The 20,427-nt window shown below is 33.3% G+C and overlaps 1 protein-coding gene across 1 annotated transcript in view; it reads right to left on the bottom strand.

Moving 5' to 3' along the window:
- The window catches only part of LOC145286234 (steroid 17-alpha-hydroxylase/17,20 lyase-like), a 176,262-nt gene that overhangs the window by 15,265 nt on the left and 140,570 nt on the right, over window positions 1–20,427 (bottom strand). Inside the window, exon 4 of the mRNA XM_080135054.1 lies at window positions 9,235–9,404. Coding sequence (XP_079991180.1) covers window positions 9,235–9,404 — 170 coding nt within the window. The remainder of the gene's footprint in view (window positions 1–9,234; window positions 9,405–20,427) is intronic.

Below are 20,427 nucleotides of genomic sequence, written 5' to 3'. Positions count from 1 at the left end.
TTAAGAGTTACGTGCGGAATAAACTGATGTCCATGTTATCTGCCATCGCATTTCACTCGTTTCTAGTCTTTTATATTCCGCTCTCTCAATCTCACTCCCTTACGTTAAATATTAAAACTTCTCCCATACAAATTCACTATTTACAACTAATATGACTTCAAGTTGATTTTGGAATCCTATCAATGTAAGTAAGACAGACAGACATATCGAGACATAGGGAAAGAGAGAACAGAAAGAGAAGAGAGAGGGGAATATCTTGCGTCCGCACACCTTCCCGAGATTCCATTGAACGATTATATTTAGCGTGATAACACCCCAGATTGATCTGTCAAAGACTGTAATTCCTTTTAGCCTGGAATCATGTGGTTCCGTCACTTTCGTTTATTCGTAGAGGTCAATCTTTGGATAAAAATTCGTCAATCATTCTTCGCTGTATAAGATGCGGCTTTAGTCGTGTAACGTTTATATGAAGTTTAAGAGTAAACATAAACAGGGGTATTTGAATTTGGCCCGTTACTATTGATAAACCTATTTATTCTGTTTAAATTCAGGTAGAAATAAACCCGAGTATATTTTTGTGTGTCCATAATCTTGCTGTTTAATATTGGCAACAGATCAGTTAAGTTAATTGACGTTTAGTTTTGCTACAACCAGACGTATGACTATTTGCGAATAACAGGTGCTCTATGTTTGAGAACAACGTAATCCCCCCTCTAGCAAACAGAAAATACGGTTCTGAAGATGTCTTTAACACATACGTCAAAATAACATGCTAATCCACACCTGTGTTGACACAAGAGATGAACTGAACCATGTACGGAAGCTCTGCAGGCAATTATATAAAGAAGCTCCACGGAGTAAATGTGTCAGTTATAATATACTATATAAACGGTTATATGTCTGTCTGTCTGTCGCTCTGTCTGTCTCCATATTTTCCAACTTAACCTCTCCCAAACTAAAAGTCGCAGAGTTGCGCTAGCGGCCTCAAATAATTGCATTTTTTACGGCCCGTTCTTTTATGGGACTTTAGCCGGTTAAACTATTTTTCGAAGGGGCCAAAATTGAAAAAAAACAAAAAAAACTGTTAAACGTTTTGTACATTCATCTTAGTTTATTTTGGATTTTTTGATGAGTTAATAATTCACGTCACCAGTTTTGAATGCTACAGTTTCGGTTTCGATTCTAGCGTATGGCACTGATTCACGACTCTTTAATAATATATACGAAATCTGGACACATTAAAATATCATATTTCATCATATTTTACGCCCGAGCAAATACGCCCCACCCCCGCTAGTAATACGAAATCTGAATTAATCAAAATATCATATTTAAGTGTATTTTACGACCGGACAATTCGAGGCGGCCTGCTAATATATATATATATATATATATATATATATATATATATATATATATATATATAGAGAGAGAGAGAGAGAGAGAGAGAGAGATTGAATATATAAATATATGCGCGTATACACACGCACACACACACACACACACACATATATATATATATATATATATATATATATATATATATATATATATGGGTGTGGGTGGGTGTACGCGCATATATTTATATATTTAATTTATATGAGTGATAGCTCTATCATATTATTATGTACTTACATGCTGGTTGTCAACTAAATATATATAAGTCAGCGGATTATTTACCCTTTGTGAACTCCTTGGATTCCTAGAGACCGCAATGTGTCGTGTGGCATGAAATATCATTCGTTATTTACCGCGAAAAATAACCACATACACTGAATTTAATCAACGCGTTTTTATGTAGATTCAGGCTTGAGGTAATTAATTTCAATGAAATTACACAAAAAAAAAAAAAAAAAATTCTCGGGTCCTTAGAAACCCCGTCGGGCTTATTTGTAATTCTAAAACCATTTGTGTTTTTTATGATTAGATCATCTGTCATAATCCACAAACCAAGTAATTTTATTTGTCTAATCAATAAAATGTGTGTTAGTTTTTTTTTAATATTTACTTGCTGATATTTGTTTGAGCAATTAAGAATAATTTTTATTATTTTAATCTAGCTGCTGGGTCGCATCAGCACACAAAACCTCGCGTCAAACACAAAATGGAGTACACTCAACATCAAGTACACTCCACAATACTTACCCTGTGAACTCGGAGTATGGGATAGATATATATTATTAATTGTGTATAGATATATATATATATTATTAATTGTGCATAGATATATATTATTAATTGTGTATAGATATATATTATTAATTGTGTGTATATATATATTATTAATTGTGTATAGATATATATTATTAATTGTGTATAGATATATATTATTAATTGTGTATAGATATATTTTATTAATTGTGTATATATATATATATTATTAATTGTGCATAGATATATATTACTAATTGTGTATAGATATATATTATAAATTGTGCATAGATATATATTATTAATTGTGTATAGATATATATTATTAATTGTGTGTGTATATATATATATTATTAATTGTGTATAGATATATATTATTAATTGTGTATAGATATATTTTATTAATTGTATATATATATATATATATATATATATTATTATTAATTGTGCATAGATATATATTACTAATTGTGTATAGATATATATTATTAATTGTGCATAGATATATATTATTGTGTATAGATATATATTATTCATTGTGTATCGATATATATATTATTAATTGTGTATAGATATATATTATTAATTGTGTATAGATATATATTATTAATTGTGTATAGATATATATTATTAATTGTGCATAGATATATATTATTAATTGTGTATAGATATATATTATTCATTGTGTATAGATATATGTTATTAATTGTGTATAGATATATATTATTAATTGTGTATCGATATATATATTATTAATTGTGTATAGATATAAATTATTAATTGTGTATATATATATTATTAATTGTGTATATATATATATATTTATTGCGTATAGATATATATTATTCATTGTGTATAGATATATATTATTAATTGTGTGTATATATATATTATTAATTGTGTATAGATATATATTATTAATTGTGTATAGATATATATTATTAATTGTGTATAGATATATATTATTAATTGTGTATAGATATAGATAACAGAGGTTTTTCTATATTTCTCATGTCTTAATAATATATACATAAAATACATCGTACAATATATATAAATAAAGAAAAACGCTTCAGAATTTGATCAGATATTACCTAAAAATTACATATGTAAGGTTTGCCATTTTTTTGTTCATATAATATGCATTTATCTAAATCAGCTGTTAGATAATTTTAAGCACCCAGCCTACGAAGAGTTAATATACATAGGAATTGTAGCAACGCTATAGAACGCAGACTTACAACCTGGGTTTAATATCACCATTCTTACTTATGGATGTTGGCAACCTTCATCTCATTCTAGAAAGAACGACAGCAACTACTGTTTAATTTTTTACTCTTTTCCACGCCAAATAAGATATTTCCACTTGAAACGTAAGTTGCTACTATTTAGGATCGTCTCTAACGTGGAAATTATGTCTAATTTAGCAGCTAGATGTTTGATCACATTACATTTAAACTTCAGTAATTTAGTATAATCAAAGATGCAGGAAACGTTGCGAGCCGTTCTCTGCTATATTGTTGTTTTCATGGTAAATACTCGACTGAACCACTACCTATGGTTTCCCCTTGTCAAACTTTCACAAAAATGCTCGACTATAAATGATTTCCCTCACTCTTTATCCGTGTCTAACTCTACACGCAGATTCTATGAACAAAGCTTCTTTCCCAGAACTGCCTTCCCGTGGAACACTGTTCCGCTGTCCTGCTTTCCAGTTGAATGCAACATGGCGGCCTTCAAATCTAAACAAGTTCTTGTTGAGCCATCCCCATAAATAATACCCAACTTACACCATTAACGATTACTACACTATCACTTTAGTTTACTAAACCTTATCCTCAAGTGGCATTCGAGCCTTGATAAATGGTGACTCCCAAGTAAAATAAAAAGAAGGAATTGCAAAGTTTAGGATTTAGAGAGAACAAAATATTGGAGTAGAAGTTTGTCCGGCATCTAGAGACCTCTGCAGTGAATAGGTGAGATTTTGTTGCTTGTTGTGTGTATGGGGGGGGGTAAGTGCTATGAGTTCATCATGGCGCAATCCTCTAAAGTACTTGTAAAACAGTCACATGAATGCGACATTGCGGCGGTATGACAAAAGTAGGATCTTAGTCGATAGTGTAGTGCTTATTCGATTGGAGACTCGTCTTTAAAATCTGTCTAAGTAGTTAGTGGTAGATGTTCCAGCCCAAAGGTAACAATAATACTCCATGCATGGGCGAAGTACAGCATTGTAAAGCTAAAGAATAGTCTTTGGTATGCGTAGTCTTCTAGCAAGATAAAAGGAGCCTATTTATTTGCAGCAGCCTTCGCAATGTCCTCAATATATTTGTTCAGATTCATGTTGTCTTTGGTTGAGAATGTTTTTATTGTAATTGTTAAAGGAATTATCATCATCTTGCGGCCTCAACCGGGATTGAAGTCACTACACCTTTCCAATATTCCCTATCTTGCATAGCACCCGAAAAATTATCCTTACATAAATGTATCTCATTGTATCTTATCTGGAAAAGTTAACTTTCGTAATTGATTGTGAGATGATAGGTGCCTCCACAGTACAAATGATGAAACAAGTTCATCCGTGGCACGTGCACAATCTCCAGCAAACTGAACACGCCTCTTACAAACTGAGGTTGATACTCTCGGTAAGTCTCCATATATCATTTCTAGAGTTGGGTGGTTTCGCCATAAGAGATTGAGTACTCTTCTCAAAACGTGTGTAACATCCATCATAGCGACGTTGTTGTTTTGCTGAAAGAGTCAAAGTTTCAGATCCATAGAGTAAGATTCGTTAAAGGAAAGAGGCTTAGTATTAGCAGCAACAAATGTCACCATTTATTAACGGTGCCATTCCATTAAAGACTAAATGGCATTGTCAAAGTTTTCAGCCATTGACTTGGATGTGTGTACATTCGCTTAACCCAGTGTCCATTATAGAGCGTAGTGTCATTAGCAACTATACCCATCTCAGCCACAATATTATCAAGGAGGTTACTTATGAATATCAGGAAGGATCAATCCATGGGGTACACCTGCAGTAACATTATGTTGTTTATACGTATGCCAACAGCAGAATGGCGACAGTCTAAAAAATATTATCATGCTGATTAATACTAATTTAGTTATTTTTACAATAACATACAGGCATCTTTACGACAGGCCACTTACAACTAATCCACCCAAATTATGCCCATAATACATTATTTATACTTTATCCAAAGAATGTCTTATTATATTTCTTGTGTTGCAATAACAGTGTCAAGTACAGAAGACAAATTTCGTCACGATAAAAATTGTCATATGTTTTTATGATAGGCCTTATAAAACTGAAATGCGTGGTTTTTATATACTACTAGCCTGGGTGCCTCGCATTGTCCATGTGTGTGGATGTGTGTGTTGAGCAAAAAATAAAGTGGTAGTAGGCAGGAAGGCTCGAATCCGTACCGCGAAAGAGGAAAGGAAAGTGAAAACAAACAGAAAAAAATGTTACGTCTTTGCCGTTGCGCTCATCGCCAAACTGAAAGTGACGTAGATTTAAATTAAAAATGACGTAGATTAAATTTTTTAGAAAAGAGAGGATGACTTTCGAAAATATTGGCGAAAAAGGCGAGCCCTCCATGTAGAAAAGTGTCCATTGAAGATTAAAGTAATTATGTTTTTAGCCAATTTTTCGATATTTGCCATTCGAAGGGTCTAGCTTCAAAACCGTACCGGTACTGTGAGAATTCTTCATATCTGTCGAAAGATTTTGGCATGCATGTATACATACATACATACATACATACATACATACATTTAAACAGACAGGTGAGATTTATATTATGGAAGAAGATTATATAAAAGGAAATTTGTCTTACTGTGGGTGTGAGTTTGTTGCCCATGTACTCCTAAATTGCTGAGCCGATTTCTCTAAAATTTCACACATGTACTTTATGTGTCTGGCAGTATTACTAATAGGTTTTGTATCGAAATGTCTTCGATAAGTATTAATAATCGATAATCGAAATAATTCCATGAAAGAAGGAACAGACGATTTTGCCTAAAGTTAACGCCTTATATAGTCTAATAACATAAGTGCATTTGAGAAGTTTTATCACTGTACAAGCAAAAAGGCCAGACATATAAAATCAACAGTAGGTTCTGTGATGTCATAGGAGCGCGTTCGAAATTAATGTTTCTGTTTTGAACACAAACCGTGATACTTGACTTATGCATTTTAAATTTTAATGCCAGCCATTATATATAAAAATAATTTTATAAAACCAACAGAAGGTTCTCTGCAGTGCAATTTAAACTACAATCTATTATGGACTTAGTCACTACGCGGAGGCATGTGAAGCTTCCTCCCGGTACACAGCGGTGACTCCCATCTAGAACAGGCAATTAATCGATTTGATTGAAAAATAGGCGATTTAACGATTTTGATTATAATAAAATTCGGGAGGGTGAAACATTCTTTGCTCATTATACAATTCCGGGTAACGTCGGAACTTACTGCTAGTAATATGTAATTAAGATATCTTGAAATTAAAGTTAAGAAGCTTTAGTTTGTGTGCAATCGCCTTTCAGTTGCAAAAACTTCTAGGTCCGCGCTGAACTGCACAAATGATGTTTTCTTTTTGCTTTTCCGCAAGTGCATTAATCGTGATATATTCATTTCGTCATCGTTAATGCAGGCTCTTTGCGTCTGCTGATAAATTCAGTCGGACACCACTATTCATAAAAGAAACGCTCATTTAAAAGGACAATTTCAAACAAACAGCCAAAACGCGTTTTGCTTCTATACAAGTAAGAAAGAGAGAGAGGGGAAAGAGAGAGAGAGAGAGAGAGAGAGTGTGTGTGTGTGTGTGTGTGTGTGTGTGTGTGTGTGTGTGTGTGTGTGTGTGTGTGTGTGTGTGATAGAAATTCAGACAGATACACAGAACCACACTCTGTGCAGTTAGTCCATTGGGGACATCATCTGCGAATGTCTAGCCAAAAGATAAAGAAAAATCCTGCTATGAACTTCCGTTGTTTTACAACATCCGTCCGGTCTCATCTCTATCATTTTCAAATAAAATTCGGCCCTCGCTATTTAACAGTAGTACCTGCCAGTGTTACATCATTACATCTTCGTTTCACATTTGATCGCTGGAAAATACATGCGCAATGCATACATATATATATATATATATATATATATATATATATATATATATATATATATATATGTATATATATATATTATTTTGGTGTCGTGATTTCCAAAGACAGAAAGTATTTGGTTGCCATCAATCAGAATTGAACCAGAAACTGTAGCATTGAAAGCTGGTTACTACTGTATCAACGTGACACGCATATGAACTGATTCAAAATTTCGAATTTATGTATGTACAAAATGGATAATGATTTTATAAATTTTGCCTCTTTTTGCCCCCTCCAAACTATGTTAACCGGCTACAGACCCATAAAAAATGGTCCATAAAAAAATCACATCATTTGATGCTCCTAGCGCCGCTCTTCGACGTTTAGTTTCGATATAGAAAGACAGACCGACAGACATATACCCGTTTACACACACACACACACACACACACACGTGCGTGTGTGTGTGTGTCGTTGTGTGTGTGCGTACGTATGTGTTCAAAATGGAACATTAGTTTTCCTTTTATTTTCATTTCTTTGTTCATTCAAACCGGAAACGCATCAGACAGCAAACGCCCACGCCACAATATCTTTTCGGGCGAAAACATATTATTGTGTGTAACCCATTCAAAAAATATCTTTATGCACACTTATTTGAAAACTTAGAGGAAAAATATATCGCGACAATTATTTGAAAGAACAAAAAAAAAAACCTAAAGAAATTCAGATTCATTCCGTTCATAAAAGTGTCCAAACAACTCAGAACGAAATAGTAAGTTACACATGGATGTTTCTTTTTCAGATTTTTCCATACAATTTATGATTTTTCATCGAACGGACTGAACACGTATACGCAGACAGGAGCTTCAATTGATTGAATTTTTTTACGGACCGTTTTTTTATTGGTATTTAGCTGGTTTAATAGCCTTTAAGAAGTGAAAAATGGGTAAAAATCGAAAAAATCTTTATACATTTTTGCATTCATCTTAGTTTATTTTGAATTTTGAATTTTTAATCAGTTCATATGCGTGTCATGTTCGTACAGTGATAACGTCACCATCTTTGAATGCTACAGTTTTGCTTTCGATTTCGAGTCTAGCTGATGCCACCCAAATACTCTTTTTATGCTTTTGAAATCACGACTGTATAATAATATACCTGAAATCTGGACGCGCTAAAAAAATATATATATATATATATTAAGCCTGAAGAATTCTCACGAGAATGAAACGCGGAATATTCTGTGTAGCGTAATTGCCACATATATTTTATAACTTATTATCTAGCTCTGCCTATGTATTGAGCACTTTTGAATAAAGACTGAAAATTTACAAATAAAATTATATTTTCATATATTAATTTATATGATAAAATTAAGTAGTCATATATATGTGTGTGTGTGTCTTTGAGTAAAGTTATAATTAAAATAATTCAATACATTATCAATAGAAATTGTGTTCTTTTAATTTAATTTTTAATGGAAATTTAACTGGCCACAAATTTGTATAGACTTTATTATTGTAAGGTGCAGCGAACTAAGTATTATGATATCCGTTCGATGCACAGCAAGGGATTAATAAGGGTTAGTATTAAATGTAAAAATAAACACTTAAGCTAACTATCTTCAATCATTAATTTGTCATAAAACAATCATTCGAAGCCAACGGGCTATAACTTTTGCTCTTTCAGTTGGCTAAAATATCTAGTTATTATATATTGTAAACATTATTATTATTATATTTATTATTATTATTATTATTAATAGTAATTATGTCATCAAAGAGAACTGCTATTCTTATTGTTTATAACTTGATATTATTTACACTAACACATGTTAGACTCAATGTTCCCTTTTTTCATTCCATCCGAGTTTCAGTTTCGTTTGAGTATAAATTCTGTATGTTTTCGATATTTATTTTTTGTGTGGGTTTTGTTGTGTGCGAAGGTGAATATACTTACACTGCGTCTTCCATGACTCTGTGTGGGAATCCGAGTGGAAGCACTGATGCCATCCGTAGCGTTTCTTTGATGGTGGCGTCCAAATTCGGACAGCAATTTCGGTCAAACGGTGAAAGTGGCCCGGTTTTTTCTATCCTCTGTGATACTTCTTCAGAAATAATGTCTTGCCACTGTGAATTAAAAAGGGGGGATGAAAAATTGAAAACAAAAGAAGAAGGAAAATATATGAAAGGGATTATCTTTTTGGAATGGTAGGCCCTTATTTTAAACCATGAGTATCAGAAGATGCATTTAGTCCTTGACATGAGTTGTGTAAGTTAGTTCAAGTGTATTAACCAATTAAGTGTCAGGTTATCTAAACTTTACACTAATAAACTTAAACTTGTGTAAGCACTAAGAAATGGGTTAGAATTTACAGATTTAAAGGAAAAGTTATTTATCTTATTTAGAAAGAGTAATATTAACACTCCTATGAATAAGGAACTGGATACATGTGATATGTTTTAAAGATCAAGGTGCTATACATTCAAGATAAAATTTGCACATTATAGTAAGGAGCACAACAGTTATCACAAAGAGTAACATTGCGTTTACGCAATAGGTCAGTGACTTACTTACTTACTTGAAAGACTCATTAATATTAATGCATATATGATCGAACAAATAGAAGTTCAGCAAAATTCACAAGAATTTTAAGAGGGTCCTTACAACACTCAGAGTGTTGTTGATAAATATAGATGAATTTTATCCTTCAGAGTAATTTTTCTCATCTTTTACATTATCAAAGAAAAAAAGTAACGCTATATTTAAAGGACAGTAAATCCTAACTGGCTAATAAAATACTTTATAATAACGTTTTCTATTATAGTGAAAGATAACCATTTCAAATCATATAAAATCCATCGATCAAACGGAACAATTTAGCACAAGTATTATGTATTCTTATGATAATAAACATTTAATGTTACTAAATTCTTATTTCTGTTGTGATAAAAACCCATACGAGGTTTAGATAGAAAATGTCTAAAAATTTATTTACAAGAAACCATACGACAGCATCCGTCAAGCATGGATAATGGAATGTTTGAGGATGTAGAAAATGCCAGATGCGATTATGAATCTGCGTGTAAAATCAATGAGATAATGGATCTGACAGCTGACGGACAATCGATGACAAAAATAAACATACAAAGAGGTATTTTCCAAGGAAATTACCTATCACCACTACTGTTTACTATAACTATGATGCCTTTAGCAGCATATTAAGAAAATACTAAGCAATGCAAGTTTACTAACACAGAAAAAGAAACAACCTAATGTATACGGATGATGTGAAACTTTTTGCAAGAAAGGAAAAGGAACAGGAGACCCTGATAAAAACAACACGAATATTTAGTCATGATATCTGAATGAAACCAAAATTGGAATAGTGCGCACTGTTGAATATCAGAACGGGAAGACTTGAGGCAACGAAAGGTGTGGAACTATCAAATCAAAGAGTTATGAGGACACTAGAAAACATGACAAGTACAAATATTAGGAAGTTAACTGAAGTGAAAGAGAAAATTGGGAAGGAATACCTCAGAAGAACAAGAAAAAATCCTGTAAAATTATATAGTATAACTAATAAAAGATATAAATATATGGGCAGTATCACTAGTAAGATACTCTGGACCGTTCATAGGCTGGAACAAAGACGAACTGAGGCTTCGCGACCAGATGACTAAGAAATTTATGATCATGCACAATGCATTAGATCCAAAAGATGATTCTTACCGACTCTATGTAAAAAAGAAATAAGACGGAAGAAGAGGAGTGATTAGTATGAAACACTGTGTGAATTACATAAAAACAAAATTTACAAAAATACATAACGGAGAACATAGAAAAATTAATCACTGCAGCAAGAAACAGTTTAAAAATGAATAAGATGGGGAACAAGAGACAAGCGATGAAACAAGAAAAGAAAAAAAAATCAACAAAACGTTCGTTTTAAATCGCTGACAAAATATGAGACTCAGGAAAATCTTAGATATGGCCACGAAAAGGACACCTAAACAAAGAATCTCAATCACTAATAACAGCCGTACAAGAAACCGCGATTAGAACCAACCATATCAACTCATATAGTGACATGATACAAGAAAACGACAAATGCAGACTGTGGACAAATAGACGAATCGATAAAACACATACTAGTGAATGAAACAAAGTATTCCCACAAGAAGATAAGAAAAGACATAATCAAGTGAGGAAAGTAGTACACAGGCAATTTTGCAAACAATTGCGTCTTAAACATAAAAAAATAGTATAATCACAGACGAGTAGCAGCGCTTGACAACAGAAATCACAAAATCCTATGGAACGTGGATGTATAAGCACATGAACCGATCCAAGCAAGGAGACCCCGAGTCATAATAGTTAACAAGAAGGAAAAGTCCTGCCAGATTATAGATTTCGTCGTTATAGCAGACCACAGGGTGAATAATTAGGAGACGAAAAAGCGAATACATACACGGAACTGGCTTGAGAGCTAAAAAGAATATGGAAGTTAAAAAGTCAAGATAACACCAATAATAGTAGGAGCACTAAAAACAAATTTCAACAACTTCGAAAAACGAGTTGTAGAAATTGGAATCAGAGAGATGGTTGAAAAGATTCAACGGATAACAATAACAATAACGGCCGAAATATTAAAGAACACCCCTTGAATGCAGAGACTAATACATATGAGCTATAAAAGATAAACCGACCATATAAAAGTTGCAGAAGAATTAAAAGAAAAAAGGCGGAGAGAAAATTACATGGATTCCAGAAATTGGAAACTAGATTTAAGCTGCACCTCCCCCAAAATGTAGTGTTGACATCAACTGGAACCACATAAAATAGAAGGAAAGGTTCAAAGAGGATCAAAAGACACTGGAGTGAAATACTTAACCAAACCCCCACTGAATGAGCACAAAAGAGGATGGGACTTGAGAAGGCTTATTGCTACTGAAATTATATTGAAGGTCAATGATCGTTGCCGGTGAGAAATCAGTAGTAAACGGCTGTTGCGATAACAAAATTTATTTGCAAATGATTTTGAAAGAGGTGGGGGAGTACTGGATAGCTGTGAAGATTTGTTTTCTTGTAGACTCCAGGCAATCTCATGGATTTTTGTTGATGAGTAATCTTTGATTATGACCTGTGTGAGGACTTATAGATAATAATAATAATAATAATAATAATAATAATAATAATGATAAAATAACAATAAGAAGAAGAAAAAGAAGAAGAGAAGAAGAGGAAGAAGAAGAAAAGAAAAGAAGAAGAGGAAATAATGAGGAATAATAATAATAATAAACACAGACTGAAATACGATTTTATCATTCGTTCGTCCTCTGACATGTTTAGACATATTCAGCGAACAGGAGCGAAATACGTCTCTCTTTCCCAGTGGGTTTACCTCGCTGAAAGACTTTTATAGTACAGTATAGCAGTGTAAGACAGAAAATAAACACACGCACATACGTATATATATATATATATATATATATATATATATATATATATATATATATATATATGTATATATATATGTATGTACACACACACACACGCAAGTGTATGCTATTCCATGCGCATTTGAAACGAAGGTTAAACCTTGCTTGTTCATCCATGTATATAAGCGCATATTTGTATAGCGTACAAAAAGAATAAAACGGAAACAAGCATAAAGAAAACACGCTCTCTCTCTCTCTCTCTCTCTCTCTCTCTCTCTCTATATATATATATATATATATATATATATATATATATATATATATATATATGCGTGTGTGGGGGAGGTGATGTATACATATTTATACAGATAGGGAGAGAGAGAAAGAGAGAAAGTGGGGAAGGTGAGAACGAAAGAGAAAGAGAGAGAGTTGAGAGGGAGAGAGTGGAAAGAGAGAGAAAGAGAGAGAAAGAGAGATAATAACAGCGAGCCGGTTTCTATCTAAGCTAATATGCAAGATACTTCCCTGAACGGAAATAAACTTTCAACTAAAACTGACTTGTGTTATTAAATAGTATAACATTTCTCGCACATTATATTGATTAGCAGGCCGATGAGGAAGTGACTGGAGTTTCGGGATTCGGGTCTCGACATTAATGCGTTGATTGGATAACGCTGCACTTACTAGTCATCAAAAGACCAAGCACGTATCTGTGGATGTGAATATTTATATGAAATCGACCGGCTAAGCTAATTGATAAGATTACTTTTTTTTTCTACGTTACATTGATGGGTCAACGGTCAGAGTACAGGTACAACGTTGGATTATTACATTCAGATTTACTGAAGATCCAGAGTTCACGGCTCGGGATTAGTTAGATAAAACTACTTTGATTTTTTTTTACTTTTTTCTACCCCAAATAAGGCATATTGCAACTTGGAATGTAAGGGCTTATTATCAAGGATCATGTCTAACAAGGTGTTGGAGAAGCTGAGCAGAGTTATGTGTTAGTACAGTCAGGAAAGCAGAAATCATGGAAAGAATTCCAAAGTCTGGTAGTCTCAAGGAAGAAACTATTAGAGTAGAAAATTTTCCGGCATCTTAGGACGCTAACGGTGAAGGGGTGACGCTTTACTGCTCGTCGGGTTAGTCGGAGTTTTGTACGTCGAAGGGAGACAAGCGTTATGCGTTCATCAGAGCACATTCTATTAACATACTTGTAAAATAGGCACACGGATGCAACGTTGCGGCGACGGGACAGAGGTTGGAGCTTTGCCGACAATACGGGAATTGGACCCTCTTTTTTTTTAGATCCTGTCAAAGAGTAGATTCATCAGCCCAGATGAGATACTCAATGCATGGGCGAATTCTGATTATGTAAGATTATATATATATATATATATATATATATATATATATATATATATATGTGTGTGTGTGTGTGTGTGTGTGTGTGTGTGTGTGTGTGTCGGTTTTTCTGTGTACTGAATGAACTCTACGAAACTATTCTGTCAAATCTTGGTCTACAGATTTGAAACTTAAGATATAGGGGATTTAGAATAGTGGAAAAAAAGTCGGTTGGGTTTTTAGACGGTAAAAATATCTGTTAATGGGTCAAAATCGAAAAAAAAATGGAACTTGGCAGGCATATAAAGACTTGAAGACATCCAAGTTCTAGTCAGGTGGAAAACAGGCAAACGGAAACGAGTTCCACAGGCGTGCACTTCTAAGAAATAAGTTTTGTTCATGAAATCTACGTTTTGATTTAGGCACAGATAAAGAATGGGGAAAATTATTTACAGTGGATTAAGCTAGACGGGTGTTTTCGTGAAAGATTGGCGAGGGAGGACCAGAGGTTGGAGCTCAGACAAGCGCTTGCTATGGAAATAAAGATAAAACAAAGACAGGCTCGCAGCGTCTCTTCTGTGTGAGAGAGGTTGCAGGGAAAAGACAAAGGGCACCACCCCACTAGGCCACGAAGTCTATTGTGTACTCTGTCAAGGCAGGATAGGCTGATTTTAGCAGCTCCTACCCAGTACCTTTGTGTGAAATTTTCAAAAGATAGGCTCAGCAGTTTCAGAACTCATGGGGAAGGAACTCGCACACACGCACAGAGTGACTTTTATATAATAGTAGAAATTTGCTATTTTTATTATTGTCTGACGCAAACGCTGTCCCAGCAATAGTAATTCAAAGTATCACACTGACAAAATGGAAGTTTGCAAAAGACATTATCAATCGAAATACCCATATAGAAAAGCGAAAATCAGATCTCTACTTCTATATACAAGACACTTTGTGTGTATGTGTGGGAAAGAGAAAGAAGGTAAGGTGGGAAAGAGAGAGAAAAAGAGATAGAGATCCCTATGGACTCAAAAACGGGTTGGCTAATTATTATGACATTTTACACAAATATACTATATTTGTCTGGAAATGTTCTGAGATAGGTTTTGTTTCGGAATGCTTCCGATAAGTATCGTAAATCGATAATCCAAACATTTGATTAAGGAAGGAGTAGTCCGATTTTGAAGAAAGTTACCACCTTAAAAAGACTAACGGCACAAGCGAATTTGAGAAGTTTTATCACCGCACATGTAGAAAGGCCGAAAGTATAAAATCAACAATAGTTTTTTTTTTTGATAAGACAGTCATGCGTTCGAAATAACTGTTTCTGTTTAGTGCACAATTTCGCATGATATTGATTTCTTCATTTTAAACTTAAATTCAAGCTATCATTATCACTGGACGAACAAAGGTCCGACGTATAAAATCAACGGTATTTTTTTATATGACAGGGGCGCGTTCGAAATGAAGGTTTATACATACATACATATATATATATATATATATATATATATATATATATATATATATATATATATATATATATATATATATACACTATGGACTCTCCCATCGATTTCGACGTATGAGCTTCCGCCACAACAACTAAGTTGCCCGGAAATCATCACGGATGATATTTTTATAGTGGTGAAGTCTTTGTGTAGAACCAACCCACACTTTTCTTATTACTGCTAACCTTTGTCGGTGCAGATGACTGCCACAAGACAGAATATACAGTAGACTGCAGGTTTTTACATCAGAGTTGCCTTCTGCTAGATGCAGGCTTTAACGAAGACTGGAGGTGCATTCCTCACAGTGAATTAATGCGCCCCCAGATACCAACCTAGAAACTTCTACGACTCGGCGAGGTACATACAGCACCTAGCCTTCCCAAATGGTAACTCATCTTGAACTGGCCAGGTTCAACGTTGCGTAACTTCAGTGATCTGGCGAGAATCGGTGTGATTGTGTCGTATATATATATATATATATATATATATATATATATATATATATATATATACGTAGTAAGTTATAAAAAAGACATATGGCAATTAAGCTTCACAGAATATTCCGCGTTTCACTCTCGTGAGAATTCACCAGGTTCATGTGAAAAATTGTGGTTATCGCGCGTTTGTATATACGCATATGGTATTAACTTTTTTAGTTAGCCAATCAGCTTCCTAGTTGCCACCGCGCCCAGCCTAATCAACCAATGGGCGGGCACTTATAGGACACAAGCGCAGTTGACCTCCAAAAGAATATGTATATATATATATATATATATATATATATATAGAGAGAGAGAGAGAGAGAGAGAGAGAGAGAGAGACAAAGAGAGAGATAGAGACAGACATACATACGTGCAGACAGACAGATGGTAAATTAAGGGAATATATTGATAGCAATTGCCATAACTATATTTTCATAGCATACTACTTCGTTACAATGATGTATTTACCACGGTGCAACCAAATTCTGAAAATTGTTACATAATATAATATATTATGTCTAGTTATTTGTAACATATATATATATATATATATACATATATATATATACATATATTTATATATACATATATATATATACATATACTGTGTGTGCAAAATCAAGACTTCAAGACAAGGTGTTGATGGCAACGAAAGGTGTATTTTATTTTATGTTACAATTGTTTCAATGTCCAGTTCGACTATTGTAACATAAAATGAAATACACCTTTCGTTGCCATCAACACCTTGTCTTGAATCTTGATTTTGCACACACAGTATATTAATGCTCAATTATGAAATGTGATAATTTTGTAGCTTAATCCTTAAGTCAACCTTTTTTGGCTTAAAACCTATTGGTATATGAAAATTTACTGAATTACATGAACTCAGTATATTACATATAAGTCTATATATATATATATATATATATATATATATATATATATATATATATATATCTGTCTGTGTGTATGCTCGTAATATCATTGAGTATCAGACAAATGCAGTAGATGTTGTATAACACTATCTATATTATATTATTGTTTATCCTGCTATAACTGGAGAAATCATTACTCTTGGAATATTTATTACATTATTAGTGCCATTTACACAGCGTTTCGGTTTATGTAACCTCCAATATTCTTCAGGTGTTTAGTATCGAACTCGGTAATGCTTCAGTAGAACTGAAATTTGCAAGGAATTTCGAACGGAACGCTTTATTTACTTATCGAAAGTAGCATGCTCTCGTTCCGTCAGCCATGACTGGATAGAGGTTCTTAGTAATTCGCAAGGACCTGTTGCGCTATGGTTTAAGGTCTTGAAAATATTTAATTGTAAAGTTATTTTCCCTTGATAGGGGACAGCAAAATACAATCGCGAATTATTAGGACCTCTATCCAATCATCACCGACGAAACAAGAGCGTGTTATGCTCATGAGAAGCAAAACGGTATCGTCCGAAATATATCTATATCTATCTATCTATCTATCTATCTATCTATATATATATATATATATATATATATATATATATATATAGGAAACAATAAGAGTGGAAAATGAAGTCACAAAACTATATATCGGTAAATAAAGAATGGTTCATTTAATAAAGGTATACAAACATTTAGTTTGGGGATAGAGGGGACTCTTCTTATATATAGATAGATATACATTTCCTTGTACCGCTCCCCATAACCTGACTGCTCACTGCAATAATGACACAAACAGCTGTGTGCAGGCTGAAAAATCTTCCCAAACTTATAAAGTTCTCAGGAACTGACCTTTTACAAAGAAGGGGAAAAACTTTCCCGGTTAAGAGACTCCATTAAACCCGAAACTGATATCGACAATGAAAAAAAGTATATATAACCTCAAATCAATGGGTGTTTGGGACTTAAGTACACCCCCCACACACATACACAAACACACATACACGCATACATGTGCGTACCAACGGATTCCCCTGCATCTACATACACTTGACACGTGTGCTGTAACGGAAACCCACGTGGACTTCGAAATCGCTTAAGCCAACTTTAATTCCGTCATCCTTAATGGATTCATATATCCTATTGCCAACGGGGTATGGACTTGGACCCTTCCACACACACACACACTCCACAGCTTTAGGTACAGAAAGGTCTTGTGTTTCGATTTTCTCTAAGTAAAAATTATGTTGACATGCCGCCAGACAACGAAAATTAAGCACGCGCGTGCACACACACAAATACACACACACATATACACATATACACACACACACACTTATACACCGTGAAAGATTATTTAAAAACTTAATACAGTGAGTGTTTTCTTTTGATTGTTTTTTTACACGCTGGTCACCACTTATCAAGGGCCGGAAGCCACTCAGGGATAAGTGTTATTGCAAGTACAGTACGTTAGTGTGGAGATTTAATGAAGGGTTTACTTAAGAGGACGGTTCATTAGGAATTTGTTAACGTTGGACTTGAAGACATCCAAGTTGTAGTCAGGTGGGAAGCAGGCAGACGGAACAGAGTTCCACAAGCGTGCAGTTCTAAGAAAGAAGCTTTGTTCATGGAATCTACGTTTTGATTTAGGCACAGATAAAGAGTGGTTGCGATCATTATTAAACCAACAATCTTTTTAATACTTATCAACCTCGCGCTATATATGTAGCCTCGCCTCACCTCGCGATATATATATATATATATATATATATATTTATATATATATATATACTTAATTTACTCACATAAAATTAATATACGAAAGTATAGATTTATGCGTAAACTTTAAGTATTTACTTCAAAAGTGCTCAATACGTAGGTAGAGCTAGTGATTGGCTAACTAAAATCTCAATAGAAGATGAGCATATAAAAACGATAAAAAACCACAGAATTCGCGCATAAGCCTGAAGAGTCCTAGAGTGGATGAAACGCGGAATATTCAGTGTAGCTTAATCGCCATATATATTTTATAAATTACTATATATATATATATATATATATATATATATATATATATATATATATATATATATATATGGTTTTATATCGATTAAAATTAATCAGAATATATTAATAAAGGAAATTCAAAATTATATTAGTATAAAATGTGTAAAAATAATTGTTTATATATATAAATATTTAACTTTTCGATATTTTTAATAAGTAAATGACAATTTTAATATATCAATAAAGTACTAATGATAGCAGTGGTTGATGAGTAGTATAATCGATAAATCCTAATCGTATAAATACAACATTGGTAAATTAAAAAATATATCCATTTCGAATTTGAAGACAAAGAAGAATCTCACAGGTATGGAAGTTTTTTTTTTTTGTTTTTTTTTGATAGCATGAATAGGTTAGCCAAATTGATCTTGAGCAGAAAACAGGATCCAATATCTGGAATAGAGTTTTGTTCTTGTGATCAAGAGAGGTGGTATTTGATCAACACTGACTGGGGAGCGATGATTTTAATACATTGTTGTAAGACAACTAAAAAATGGCGTAATGTTAAGGTATTTGCAGCTTCTCTTCCAATTTTCGAATTTGTAAAATTATGTCCAAACGCATTTTATTTCCTTTTGGTGGATTGAATGTTGCTATTTTTTCTGATGAGTTAAGAGCAAAGTAGATTGATTGATTGATATAATAATTAACTGATTGATTTTGTGCTACGAAACAGATAGTGTCAAAAATTGTAAGTGTCAACTGAATTAAAGGAATAAATTGAAAGATGGTCAACATCATGAAATTTGGAATATAACATATACATAACCCCCCCACATATATATATATATATATATATATATATATATATATATATATATATATATATATATATATATATATATATATACACGAGAGGCCTTCTGAAAGTAATGTCTCATATGTATTTATTTATTCCGCCAGAGTGGAAGCATCGTAATTATGACTGAATTTATGCGTACATGACTTGAAAGTTTCATCTCAGTGTTGTAGATATTGATCGTGATAGACTCAAAGAAAGCAACATCTGCCATGAACATGCGTCCGCAGCAGCGATGAGGCATTGGATTCCTGGCGAAAGTGCTATGGGAATAGTGATCATTATTTACAAAAATACATTCTGGAACAATAAAGCCCACCCGTTTTCATGCATTCGAAGCTTTTCAGTTCCTTAAGTTAAAAATAGGAGGCTTTACTTATGGAACACTTTTCGTACACACACACACACACACACACACACACACATATATATATATATATATATATATATTTAAAAGAGTGTAGCCATCAACAATTGTGGGTTTTTTTTAAAGGTTTTCATCATATTTTTATTTTAAAATATTTTTATAACGCGTTTCGAGCTTAGGGTGTGCTCTCTTCAGATATTTTCGTAAAAAGT

This window comes from Euprymna scolopes, chromosome 10 (assembly GCF_053919585.1).
Source record: "Euprymna scolopes isolate OS-2025 chromosome 10, ASM5391958v1, whole genome shotgun sequence".
In the NCBI taxonomy this organism is placed as follows: Eukaryota; Metazoa; Mollusca; class Cephalopoda; order Sepiida; family Sepiolidae; genus Euprymna; species Euprymna scolopes.
The sequence above is the reverse complement of the archived record's forward strand: the minus strand, read 5'-3'. Positions and strand labels throughout refer to the sequence as shown.